The 12840-nt window shown below is 40.6% G+C and overlaps 1 protein-coding gene across 3 annotated transcripts in view; it reads left to right on the top strand.

Annotated features, from left to right (window-relative positions):
- The first annotated feature begins 6 nt into the window (after window positions 1–6).
- arhgap32b (Rho GTPase activating protein 32b) overlaps window positions 7–12840 on the top strand; it is a 48358-nt gene continuing 35524 nt past the window's right edge. For all 3 annotated transcript variants that reach the window (XM_015033763.1, XM_015033762.1, XM_015033761.1), the window contains exons 1-2: window positions 7–84; window positions 578–662. In XM_015033763.1, the coding sequence (XP_014889249.1) occupies window positions 32–84; window positions 578–662 (138 nt within the window). In that variant the 5' untranslated portion in view covers window positions 7–31. The remainder of the gene's footprint in view (window positions 85–577; window positions 663–12840) is intronic.

Here is a 12840-nt window from a genome sequence, read left to right as displayed (position 1 = left end):
GGAGATTCCTGAGCTAAGGGCGGAGCCCCTCATGCGCTCCAGCAGCAGCAGTACGGCCAGCATGAAGGTCAAAAATGTCAAGAAGTGAGTAATCACACACCCACACAGGTTATATATTTTTGCTTGATGTGTGCTCCATTGTATCTTTGTCCACCACCTGGAAAGAACTAATTTCTTACATTGCTTTTTCACAATAAATGTAAGAGCATTACTCATTTCTATAAAAGAACCAGTGTTTTAATTTGAGTGTTTTAACAGATCTCAAAGAAAAGTTGAGTTCTACCAAGCTATTTAAAGATAAAATCAAATCATCTTGTTTGTAGTTTTCCAAGCTATAATGTCCAAATTTCTTCCAGAGGTATCTGCCAGCTTAAAGTTGAAAAAATGGCTGCTGTGTTTAAATGACAGTACATTTTTGTCATCAACAGAGAGATGTAGAGCTGCACCAGTAACACTGACTTCACTAGTTAGTTAACACTAACTAGTCCTCCTGGTACAGAGCCTTGAGGAACACCTCATCCCTTGTTACTTTGGCCGTTCTGTATCTAAACAATCCGTGTTTCTGTTGTGTTTCCAGACTTTCCTTCACCAAGGGACACTTCCCAAAACTGGCTGAGTGTGCCCACTTCCACTATGAAAACGTTGATTTTGGAACAATCCAGGTACAGTCCTGACACTTCCACTGGAACTTCTTCACCATGCTAGTGACTCTTCTGATAGCATATGTCCTTACGGACGAACAGTGGGTCATGCCGGTTCTGTCACGTTTCCGTCTGCTGAAGACTGACTCTTTCATCTCAGATGCATTTGCTTCCTAAATTGGAAGTGACTCAAAAGGGTTTAAGTGTTTCTTGTAACCTGGACATGAATAAGATTGTGTCTGGTGGTATCTGCTTTGTTCCTGGCCTTGGTTCTTCCAACAAATACTTTCATCTGTTAAGTTTAGATCATTCTTCAGCTTTTAATGTTTCCTCGTGTATTATGGGCTATTATCCCTTTTTATTTTCCTGTTGTTTTCCACTGTTTGTGCTCCAGCTCTCCTGTCATATTTAGTGCCGTAAGAGGACATCCGTGGTGCATTTGGAACGCTGCATGTAAAATAGGACAGAATGGAATAACATCCGTTGTCGACTAATTCCATGTTAGCATTCAGGGGGTAAAAATGGAACAGCTTATTCTTATAAAATTAGCTGTCGTTCTCCAGCCTTAACAAAATGCATCCTGGGATTGTTTCTTTTTCCTGCTCTGACAGAGAAAGCAAAAAGAAAAGAGAAATTGTGACGGAAATTGAGAGCCTGCCCTATTTCTCTGTCCCAACGCTGCTCCTCTGAGTGTGAAAGTGTTTTCTTTTTCTCCGACTGACTAATCACACCACTGAGGTTCATACCGTTTCCTGCTGTCATTACTTTAATGCACCAGTAGGGGTCAGCAGTGGGCTGGATTAATTGCTGTAAAGCAGGAGAGGAAAGTGGCTGCAGGTTATTCATTGCTTTGTCTCCTAACTGCACACATAGAGAAGATGTTGGAGCTGCAGACTGTAACTAGGTGTTCCTGTTAGTGTCCCAGCTGTGGCTGCTGGCTGCTGATTGGTCGCCTTCACACACCTCGGTGCAAAACTGCTGTCATGTATCTGTGCGTCTTTGCTTTACCACGTTGTCATCTTGCCTCCCTGATGAGCCAACGGAAGCTCGAGTCTGTAGAAAGAAATTAAACACTGTCATGTTGGTTACTTTCTGTGTTTCATATTTAATACTTCTACAATCAAACACATTAGCTTTGTTAAATGCCTGATAACTGAAGCCGTGTGTTTTTGGAGCGATGACATGACACGAACAGCTCAACTCCTCTGCTGGATAAAAGCATGGCTGCTGATTAGCCTACATGACGCAGTGGTGAAGTTTGTTTCTTCAGGGTTCAGTTTCTCCCACCAGCCGTCAAAGCTGAACGACTAAAAGAAAATAAATCATCAGAAAAGGCCAGAGTGGACTTTGGACATACTTTTCAGCTGTAAAATCCACATTAGTATTTTCACTCTGAGTCAAGAATTTCAGACTTGATGTGAGATCTGTCCTGGACGGAGTTTAGACTTTACCTCAGCTTTGGGTTTTGGCCCCTTTGTTGGAAGATTTTTTTTTTTTTCTGTCTGAAAAAATAACTAATCAGACGAGCTATGAGTCAGAGCAATGCTTCCATGGAAAGCTCTTTTTACATTCAACTTAGAACTTTGTTTTGGTTGCAGTTAAGGTGGCTTCAAAAGTATTGAACTTTTCCACATTTGGTTTCAGATTAAAACCAAAAATATTAATGTTCAAATTCTAGTAGAAAACGGCTCATAACTGTGGAAGGAACAAGACAGATGGGGTGACGCGATGAATCAAATTTACTAAATTAGTAATTACTGGAGTATACAGACTTTAAAAAAAGGATATTTGCAGAAAAACAACACCCTCAGAGTAGTAATTGAGCCAAAACTCAACAAAAAATTACATATATTTAGCATTCAAGAAAAAAAAAAAAAAGCATCGTCTGTAAATATGTTCTACCCACAACTACTCAGGTAAGAGTTTTAACTTTGTCGGCTCAAATTGTGTAAAAAATGCCTTAAGTACCTTTTGCTTTCCAATTATTAATTGGCTAATGCAAAAATTAATCTTCACATGTCCAAGTGTACACTATGTCATTGTATTTTTGGCAATAAAATCTTTTTCTCACTTAAAAAAATTGAGCTGAATTATTTGTTTATTTCCCTCTTAACATATTTCTAATATTGTACAAAAAGGCTTAAGTGGTTGCGTGAAAAATCTACAATATGTTCCAATTTGTTTCTCCAATTAATCATCTGAATAATTGATGGATTGTTTGTTGCAGATTTTTCAAAATCCAAATCTGAGGAACTCTGAGGTTTGTCTTTGAATCGATACGTGGTAAAACCTCCTCGTACTGCAGTTCCAGCTGCTGGTCTTGTTTTCTTGTTTCTGCAATACATGATGATTGCATGTAGCTCAGAATACAGTTCTGTCATAAAATCCCAGTATAACAGAAAACGCCTGTGGTTGTAACATGAAGTAATGTGGAAAGGTTCAGAGATGTGAATGCTTTTGCAGGGTTTTCTTCTCAACGCTAACCAGTGTAGCATTTTGTGGTATTCCCTCCTTACCCGATCTACTGCTTTCAGCTTTGCTCCGTTTTTTTTATTTTTTTATTCCTCCTGTCGTGTAATCTTTTCTCCTGCTGCAGCAGTAATTGTGAAATCTTGAGCTGATTGGAGCTGGTTTTCTCCAGTGTAATTTTTGCGTTTACCTGCAGCTGCACTCCTGGAGTAAATTGCAGACTGCAGTCCTGTCATCTTAGCAGGGCCTGCTCCCACTCCCAGTGTGGCCACCTTATTGAGTTGCAAACATGTTATTTCACGTATGGTTGGAGGTAAAGTGCACTCTCACTGTTGGTGCACATGTGTTTTGTATTGTGCAATTGTAAATGCTTATAGACCGACAGAACATTGATGCTGCAGCTTATTCTAGCAGCATGTCAGAGACCTAGTTAACGTCTCCTAGCTTCTTTCTGAAAATGAATTGAACCAATAATCATTCATGGAGCTTCTTTGAAGAATCCTTCTTTAAAAATGTGGATTGAACGGTAATATTAGTTGGCGTTCAATCCACTAACGCTAACTCCATTTAGCTTGACCTAAACACAGCAACAGTCTTTTCCAGCATCTTAGATCATTTTTTTGAGAAGCAGCTTTGTGCAGCTTCTCTTAACAAGCAGCTCTGTGTTGCGTGTGCGTCAGGCTCACGGGCGTACCACAAAAGTTCAGGCTGGAACATTTGGATGTAAGCAATAATCCAAATGAGATTAATTGCGTTCAGATTTTTCATGCTGTAATATCTAAATCATTTATTACTGCAAAATTAACGTGTTTAGCAGAAGCACTACACACAACGGTAATTTTCTCACTGGAAATTTTTTCTTCTCTAAGATTCTAAGAATATTATTCACAAACGTGTCCTTTAGAGCGCCGTAGGAATCCCTGCTCTTGTTCCTTCGACCTGGAGCAGTGACAGCACTCTGGCCAATCTCTTCAGCTTCCTGTCACTCTTCCAGGCCTGGGACTGCATTAAACCTGCTGATAGACCTCCTCACAATAACTTTATTGACTTCAGTAATGTCTCTCCGTGCCAGTGGGCTCTGCTCTTCCACGCAGCAAATCTGCAGCCGGACATTTTCCCCGTCCTGTTGCCGATGGCACACGGAGCTCAAAGCTTTCAAACATTTTATTACTAATGGACGCTGCCATGTAAACTGGTCCTGTCATCCACTGTTTGCTCTGCCAAGCCAGCCTGCAGTCCTGACTTGTCCACAAATGAGAATATTGCGAGAATTTTGCTTTGCATTCTCATTTTTATAAGAAACATGAAATACTGTACATTCACATTTTCTGAAATGAAATCAGTTCTGATCATTAAAGTCCAACCCATCAGTCTTTTTCTGACTCCTGATTTTTTTTCCAGGTCTGACCAGCCAATTCCAATTCTCTTAAGAGCTACAATATATACCGACAAATTTGCTTAAAATTTCTTTTAACTCCATTAATGAAGTTAACTGCAACAAAAGGATAGGGTATGTTCCTTTATGGAGCTAAATCCTGTTTAAATTCAATAGAAAATAAAGCAGATAAAAAACTTTCCCCATTTATGCATTCATGCCTATGTACCTATTTTTAAATCATTATTTATGGACTTTGTTGAGTCGATGTGTTTACCGAGTCTGACGGATTTATTGAACAGGGACTTATCTGACTAGCTTATCAAGGGAAATTGACTATCACTTACTGATATCCAATCAACCGTCAGATCACGAGTAAATGACTTGGAACGGGTCTGCCGAAAAATATACAACTATTTATGGTATCTTTATCCATTACCTTTGTATTATTTAATGTTTCACAGCCGATCCTAAGAGGGACACTGTACTGCCAGTGCCTGACTCTCTAAAAAAATGAACAAAGCTGTAAATAAAGACCCCTGTGTCATCAGAGGGAGATATTTTGACACTTTTGAACATCCTGATGTGACTCCAAGAAAATAATTGGCTGGGATATTAAATCTTTAATGTGCGAGAACAAAGGGGTTGGAATTCGATCCGATAGGAAACGATAATCATGACGGAGTTAACAGCTGTGATGTTGACCGCAGTGCAGCAGTCAGAACGGGTCGGCCAGCCAGAGCAGCAGGTAGCGTGTATGGAAGCAGCCATCCATGTAATGAAGATTGGCACCCACAACCCCCCAACTCTCCTTTTAGTGTACAGCTAACATGTCTTCTACCTTCTGATTTGTAACATGAAGTCCGTTTTATACATCTTCAGCCATCATCTGCATTTGTGCAAGAGCCTCCCCTAGTGGGACGCTATTCATTATTTTTAATACCTTTTCATAGCAAACAGCTTTCAGCCTTCAGAAAAAAGACAAGAGTCGATAAAGAGAATCTGTTTTTGTAACTCTAGATATTAATATCTGGAGTTATTGATGAGATTTTGTCTCTTGAGAAGGCGAGAGCCTCGTTCTGTCATGTCGAACCCCATGTCACATGTCCATCCAGAGGCCTGGGAGTGATGTAACTATTAGTCATTCTGCTCTCGGTGTGGGAAAACAAAAGCTTGGCCAGAGCTCGGTCTTTGTGCCTCGTGGTCATTGTTGAAAGGTTCTTAAAGCTCCACTGCGGACAAAGCGGCACAAAACCCAGCACTCATTAGGCACTGTTATGGTCTATGAAAACGGGCCCAGCGTTGATGTTTTTCAGTTTATGACGTCATCTGTTCCACGCAAACCTGCGCTCCTGAGTTTTAGGAGTTTATTCCATGACGGAGTTTAGTCAATCATCAATAAGCATGACCTGCTCACACCGTTCCGTTTGCTCTGTCTTCTTGTAGCGTCTGAGTAGACTAATTTATTACCACCGGCTCCGGTGGGAAACGTGCTTAAATGTTGGAATGTTTTAACTGCTGAGCCGGCTGCTTGGAGGAATTGCACTTCAGGGGGCCGATAAGTCATCTGGAAGACCGCTACTCTGCTTTACCTGACTCATCAACATGATTTGTGGGTCAAGAAAATTACTTTTTAAGTTTTTTTTTTGTTTTTGTTTTTTTCATTGTGCTTTATCTGACACAACAGGATAATAATGGACGGTTACCACCAGTGTGCAGAATGGCCTGACTTAGCAGGATGCACATATCGACTGTATACTCTTTGCACTTTGGTGGAAATCCATTTCAGCCCCATTTAGTTCCCTTTGCAACAAAGGTTAATCTGTGTTGGATGGTGCTCCAGCTATCCTTACGCAGAGCTGTGCATGCACACCTCAGTAATCAGATTTATTTGGTGTCTCTGCTCCAAGCTATGATCTCACCCTGCTTTCAGCAACCTCGCTCTGTTTAGATTCCATTGCACTCCTGAGCCCTATACCCAATCCATTTTTATAGCTTAAGTAATGATTTTAGATATAGCCTCTTCACACTTCCTTCTGCAGCTCCCATTCACTGCAGCAGAGGCCTGCAGGCGGCCCGATTCTACCTCCGCCTGCTCTGCTCTTCTGCAATCTGACAAACTGCCGCCATTGTTCTCCGAACTGCAAACTGCTATCCACACGGCTTTAGACTCCAACCCCATGGTGTGTTCACAAGTCATTTTTCACAGTAAATCTTTTCTAATTGAGTTCTTCAACCCAAAGACAAACTTTTAATGCTGAAAAGTAAGTTGCTTAAAGCTGACATTTGCAACTTTTATAAAAAATATGTTTCACGTATTTATTAAAACTCTCAGCATGTCGTAACAGTTTGCTATAAGACAGATGGTCTGTGATAAGATTGATTTTGTCTCTGAACTTTTACTATTGTCTAAAGAAATGCACTGCTGCTGAGTCGTCCTGACCGAAATCAACCAATCAGAGCCAGGAGGAGGGTCTTACCACTCCCAATCATCCTTGTGTACTTGCTGCTAAATGTGCCAATGGTGGAGCAGCAACTTACTATTGCAGGAAAGCAGTTTATCCACTGTCATCAGAGGTTATGCTTACTAGCCTGAGCAATTTGACAAGCTGTGCTAGCTGCTGGTCCAGCTGTCTGCTGTGTGTCTGTGTCCAGTAAGATTTATTTGTAGTGACTGTCAGACACTCTGGTAATTGTCTGTTAACCTCAGAGAGCTGTGAATACAGAGCAGCTGATATTAAAAAAAGAAGCCCTTAATTGTTTTTTCTAGCCTTCCTGCCAAAAGGAGAGGTGACGTCATATTTTTTGTGTGTGAGGAGTTGCTGTAGGCTTAACTGTTTTAAAACGGAGAGGATTTGAGACTTTACTCGGCTTTTAGCATTTTAAATGCTAAAAGCCGAGTGTTATAAACTCTGAAAATCCATCTCCCTGTGAATCTATTTGAGACGAGGTAGAACCTCTCCTTAGCTGAGATCTCCAAAAAGCTGCCAGCATTTCTAACCAGTCTTGAATCAAACTCCGTAATTTTCCGGACTGCGTAGGAACCTTTTGCCAAGACAAAATGCATTACAAATCCCAACCTGCACTGTACTCTTAAAGGATTCTTGGCAAGTAAATTCCAAATTGGTACAAACATTTGAGTATTTTTTTCTAGTAAAAGTTTAGACAATTAGATTTAGTTTTAAATGTGCATTCTTGTCTTTAGTTAAGACCGTTTATTTTCTCCCCATTAGCAGCTTGGGTGCACTATGTTAGGTTTCCTGGACATCATCAGAGCGCGTCCTGTCCAACCTGTCTTTGGTGTTGCACAGCAGTGGGCTGAATAAACTGGGTCATCACTGGATTATCATTTGATTTTCATAAGCAGACGTATAGTGGTGAGATTCAAAGCTCTGCCGGGGCAGCTGGGGTGAGCGAAATCTCAGCTAATGGTAACGCACAGCTTGGGTTGGCCCGGCAGCGAGTGCTGTCACTGCGCCCGTTTTCCACTGCACACGGCGGGTTGCAGGGGGACATTTTGGGGCTTCAGAGACTGAAGTTTAGGCTCTGAAATGCTGGTGTAAATTTAAAATAAATTTCAGGAATAATGTATGGATCTTTTAAAATTCTTCTGGGGGAGATGAACAGTTTTCTTAGCATTCAGGCAACCCGCTGTGCATGGATGGATGAGCATACAGTGAAAGTAATGTCAGGATTGAGGCAGAAGTGTAAAGCCTCTTGAGCTGCTGCCGTGGAGACAAGTTGGTGAGCGGTATGGTATGATCAGGGTGGAGCTACACAATACAGTTTATTTATTAAACCATCGCTGCTTGAAACAAGCATGAGACATACTAGTGAGTCACTTTATCCTTGCTTTAGTACGATGCCATGTTAGGCGGTTGAGTTGAAACCCGCCTGCCCCATGAGAGTCCAGCTGGCAGTGGAAAGGTTCTCCTGAATACATCGGACCATAAATTATCGTACCGAGACCAATGCTGTGCCATTCATTTTAAACAAGGTCAATAGAGCTCACCTCACTGTTCTGCTTTTGACTAAGATTTTACAAAATGTTTTATGAAGGTACAGTTAATGGCACCAGGAATCAAAAGGAAAAGACATATAATTAAAGATGGTTTACCTGAAACTGTTTATTGGGAAATATGAACTAGATAAAAGCTCAGTTAGGTTTTTCTTGTTTCTTCCAAAAAGTCATTAATCAGCAGCTAAATTAACCTAAGTCTCTGCTAAACTCCAATGGAAACACTTGAGTTATGTGATCAACAACCAGATGTTACTACAGGTGGAGAAGATGAAGAGGGTGTCGGGAAGTTGTTGGAGGATGTATGTTTTATTGACTTGAACAAAGATATTCATGTGTGATTTTAATCATAATCACACCCATTATTTGATGGAAACATCGCCATTGTGACATTGTTTTTTTTGTTTTTTTGTTTTTTTTTACAGTAGTGGGATATCAAATCTTTGCACACATTTGTCATGAAAACTTAGCATATGTTCTGTATTGAACTTAAAATGTATTAGGTAGCCTAATCTATCAATGTATATCTTGATTAGTTGAATAATGAACTTTTTTTTTTCTCTAAAAATTGTCTCATTGTTTCTCATTTTCCTGTTGCCTTTTAAGTCGCCAGCTGCAGAGTGAATGGCAGAGAGTGTTCTTCAAGACTTAGGATCTCAAACAGTGTATGTATCCATATTAGCACACAGTTATGGTGATGGAGAAGAGCAGCCTCTGACAGTTTTAACACATAAACAAATGATCTGCTGTCTTGGATTGTTTCTAAGTAAATAGGAAACTAGCGGTGGGAATCTGTAGGCTCTTGTTGTGTTGGTGCGATTGTGACTCAGAAGGTTAAGATGCGATTATAAATAAATTGTTGATGCCTCCGCCGTATGACTCAACACGCTCGCTGAATATGTAAAGTTATGATGGCCTCAGAATTTGTGGGAATGGCTTTCCATGCATCCCATGTTACAGCTATTTTATTTGCCTGTTACTTTGAGCTCTACATTGGTTCTTTAGTAACGTAGCTCTGAGGCGAAATGTTACATCTAGAGTTGGGATGCAAGAATATGAAAATTTGGGCCATTCAGTTTTATCATGTTACAACTAATGTTGACTGATGCCACAGAGCAACGAACACGGGTATCGCTTTGCATCGCTTTGCCCAAACAAACCAACATATCTTCCGTCAGTGGACTCTAGGGATATATCTAACGATCCATTTAAGTAATCGATTATTGTATCAATTACTCTGAAAGTTGATTAATCAAACAAATAATTGGCCACTCAAGCCTCTTTTGCATTATACATTAACAGATGAAAATAGACCAACAATTCAGTTCCTATTTTAAATAAGAAAAGGAAAGAAAAGGAACAGTCTGTGAGTTTGATCCCAGCTCTCCTTCCTGCCTCCAGTACTTCAAGTTGTCCACCAATCTGCTGGCGAATGCTCATCATTTTGCCTCTCTGCCTGTTGTAGCTCGAGTTGTTTTGTACTTTCATACCAGACAAAACATGCATGCATCTTATGAACAATTAAAAATCCATATCAGCTCTGCAAAAATAGTTTTAGTAACCAATTATGCTATCTATTATTCTGACAATTAATTGGATAAAAGCATTGGCACATTGGTGATTAGTTGATTACTAAATCAGTTGACGATTATTTCAATAATCAGTTATTGAGATTAATCATTTCAGGCTCACTGTGTTTGTGCCGTTACTGCAGAGATTCAGGATGCAGGCTCCAATCCACCAATCTACTGCATATTACATCCAAGCAGTTCTTTGCTTACTTTACATGCTCTGATGTCATGATGCTGATTGTTCAGCTGCAGGTCTGCAGTTGCTCCTTGTGATCTTGTTTGTAATTGGTTGAGATGTTGGACTGTGACCGGAGCAAAGGGCTGCCCAGGTCATATATTCAGAGGATGTATGTCGCTGTGGTTATTTTCTGCAGCAGCCTGCTCTCTTGGAGTCTGCAAAGGCAGCTGAAACTGAGGCAAAGTCTCAGTTATTAATATGTAGGGATGTGCCGCAAAAAGGTAGTCCCTGGTCTGCACATGTGGAAGGACAGAAAGCAGAAAGCACCACCCTCCCTTCATGTCCTCTGCTTCCTTTTGGAGTCTCTCTCTTTCTCTCCCTCCATCGTTCTTTGTCCTGCAAACACACAAACCGGAGAAGGGTTGAAGAGGGAGAAGGGGGAGGGGTTAGCCAGCATGTCAAAGACGGAGGGGGGGGGGGAGAAAAAGCGAGTGAATTGCATGTGGCAGAGGGACACAGAAAGCAGACGGTCAGGTCAGCCGGGAACAAAACTAAACGAAAACATCTTTTCTTTCTTTCTTTTTTGTTTTTCCTTCTTGATTACGTGTAACCTCTTCTTCACTGCTGCTGAGCAGATTAGGTGTCAAACTTGTGCTGGGTGCGAGCCGTCAGAGAGGACGCCAGCTAGAAGGTGAACGTTTAAAGAAAAAAAAATAATAAAAATGAGGATGGGGTATCACAATGGTTGGATGGAAAAAGAGGGGAAAATGGAGTAAATGAAAGGTGCCCCACTGAGGAATCCAGCAAACCGCTCCACCGCCGGTCGCCCAGCTGCTGGTGATATTGTTGTCTCTGAATCGCACACTAGGAGAGTGTAACGGCAAAGAGGGCGCAGAGCTGACAGCCAGACCCTGCTGCGGGAAAACGAGGCTCCTTCATGTCCGTCCCGCATGTAGAGAAAGACGCAGTGGGAATGGTGCTGGGGACAGGTGCTGGAGCGATCAGAGCGATCAAACCGAGAGTGAAAGTGTCGGCTTTGAAGGGAACCAACACCCGCTAGGAGTGCAACCTGACTCAACCCGCAGTAAGTGTGGCAGATGTTTGTGTTTGTGGCTTTGCTCTTTGGTTCTTCGTGCAGATTGTCGTCCTACTGCAGAAAGTGGAGGAACTGCTTGGCTTTTTTTTTTTTCTTTCACTAAAGATCACACCAGAAAAATCCAAATTCTTTTCTTATTACACAAGTCTGATGCAATTCAGTTTCCTCTCTCATCTGTGTGGATAAAAAAAATTGTAAAACTGTGAGGTGGAGAAATATAGTGGCATTCTGCAGATCTTTGCTCAACAGAATAATAAACAAATATTTAGCTGTGTGTAGCTTTAAAACGACTTAACACTTTGACCGGTCTGAGTTGTTCATCACTATTTATGAACTTGGCTAAAATTTCTTCTATACTTATCAATTTCTTCTAGAAATGTAAACAGTGATGAAAAGACTGGTGGGTACTAGGTATTTTCTCTGTACGTTACCAGAGAATATCCTGAGAAAGCATCAAAGATGTGAAGTTTTTGTAAATCTAAAGAGGTTTGTGGTGATTTATGTCCTTCGTAATTCTGTTTCCAGATGTGTAACTTGAACTACAGGAGTCCACAGCGGCCAACTCGGATGAGCTGAGCTAACAATTAGCCTTTCTAAATGTTTCAGAATTAGTCATTGGTTATTCTAATTGTATCTAAACAGTTATTTTTGAAAACCATATTTTCTTTTTTTTTTAATTTTGTTTGCTGTTTGTCTTGTGCTAATTATATTAGCATTCCGTAACTAAAGCTGCTCAGTATTGATGTCCAGTTTTTGGAAACTTTTAACCTGCTGGTTTTCAGCTGATCCTTTAACAAATAAATAACATTGAAATTATGTTTTTTTCCTAACATTATTATTTATATTAAGCATAAAAAAAATTAGGTTTACCGTTTCTGGTAACGTAGAGAGAAACAAGGATGAAAGGTTAGCATCTTATGCTAGCAGTTGGCATGTTAACTTTAGTAACTCCACACAGACTGAAGACCTTTACTTTAACTGTAAGATTGCCAAAAGACTCAGAACATTTCCAAATCCAGAGTTTTCTGAGACAGACTGATGTTGAAAGGTCAGAAGATAAAACATCAGCTTTGTGGCCTTATCCTCTGTTAGCTTGCTAATCAAGTAGCAGCCTGAATGAAATGCCGACATGTCATAAATGGTTTCCTTTTTAAAATCTGGCGTGCCTGTGCTTCCTCTGATAAAATGTCTAAACACCTGATTGATGCTGGAGGCAGATTTCTTCTGAACATGGCACCTGGCATTAATGCCAGAGAGTTCAGCCTTTGTTTTATCAGACCAGAGAATTTTAATCCTTATGATTTGAGAGTCCTGCAGCTGTCTTTTGGTAAAGTCACTCCACAGAGCAATTGTGGAGCTCTAACAGAATGACTATTGGGTTCTTGGTCACTTCCCTCATTAAGACCTTTCTTTTCTATTTGCTGAGTTTAGTTTAGAAATTATCCTGGTGGTCCCAAATGTCTTCCATTACGGACAATGGAGGTCATTAAGA

The sequence above is a fragment of the Poecilia latipinna genome, unplaced genomic scaffold (assembly GCF_001443285.1).
Source record: "Poecilia latipinna isolate Pla-1442-1.1 unplaced genomic scaffold, P_latipinna-1.0 Scaffold278, whole genome shotgun sequence".
NCBI classification, from domain to species: Eukaryota; Metazoa; Chordata; class Actinopteri; order Cyprinodontiformes; family Poeciliidae; genus Poecilia; species Poecilia latipinna.
This window is presented reverse-complemented; position numbering and strand designations above follow the sequence as displayed.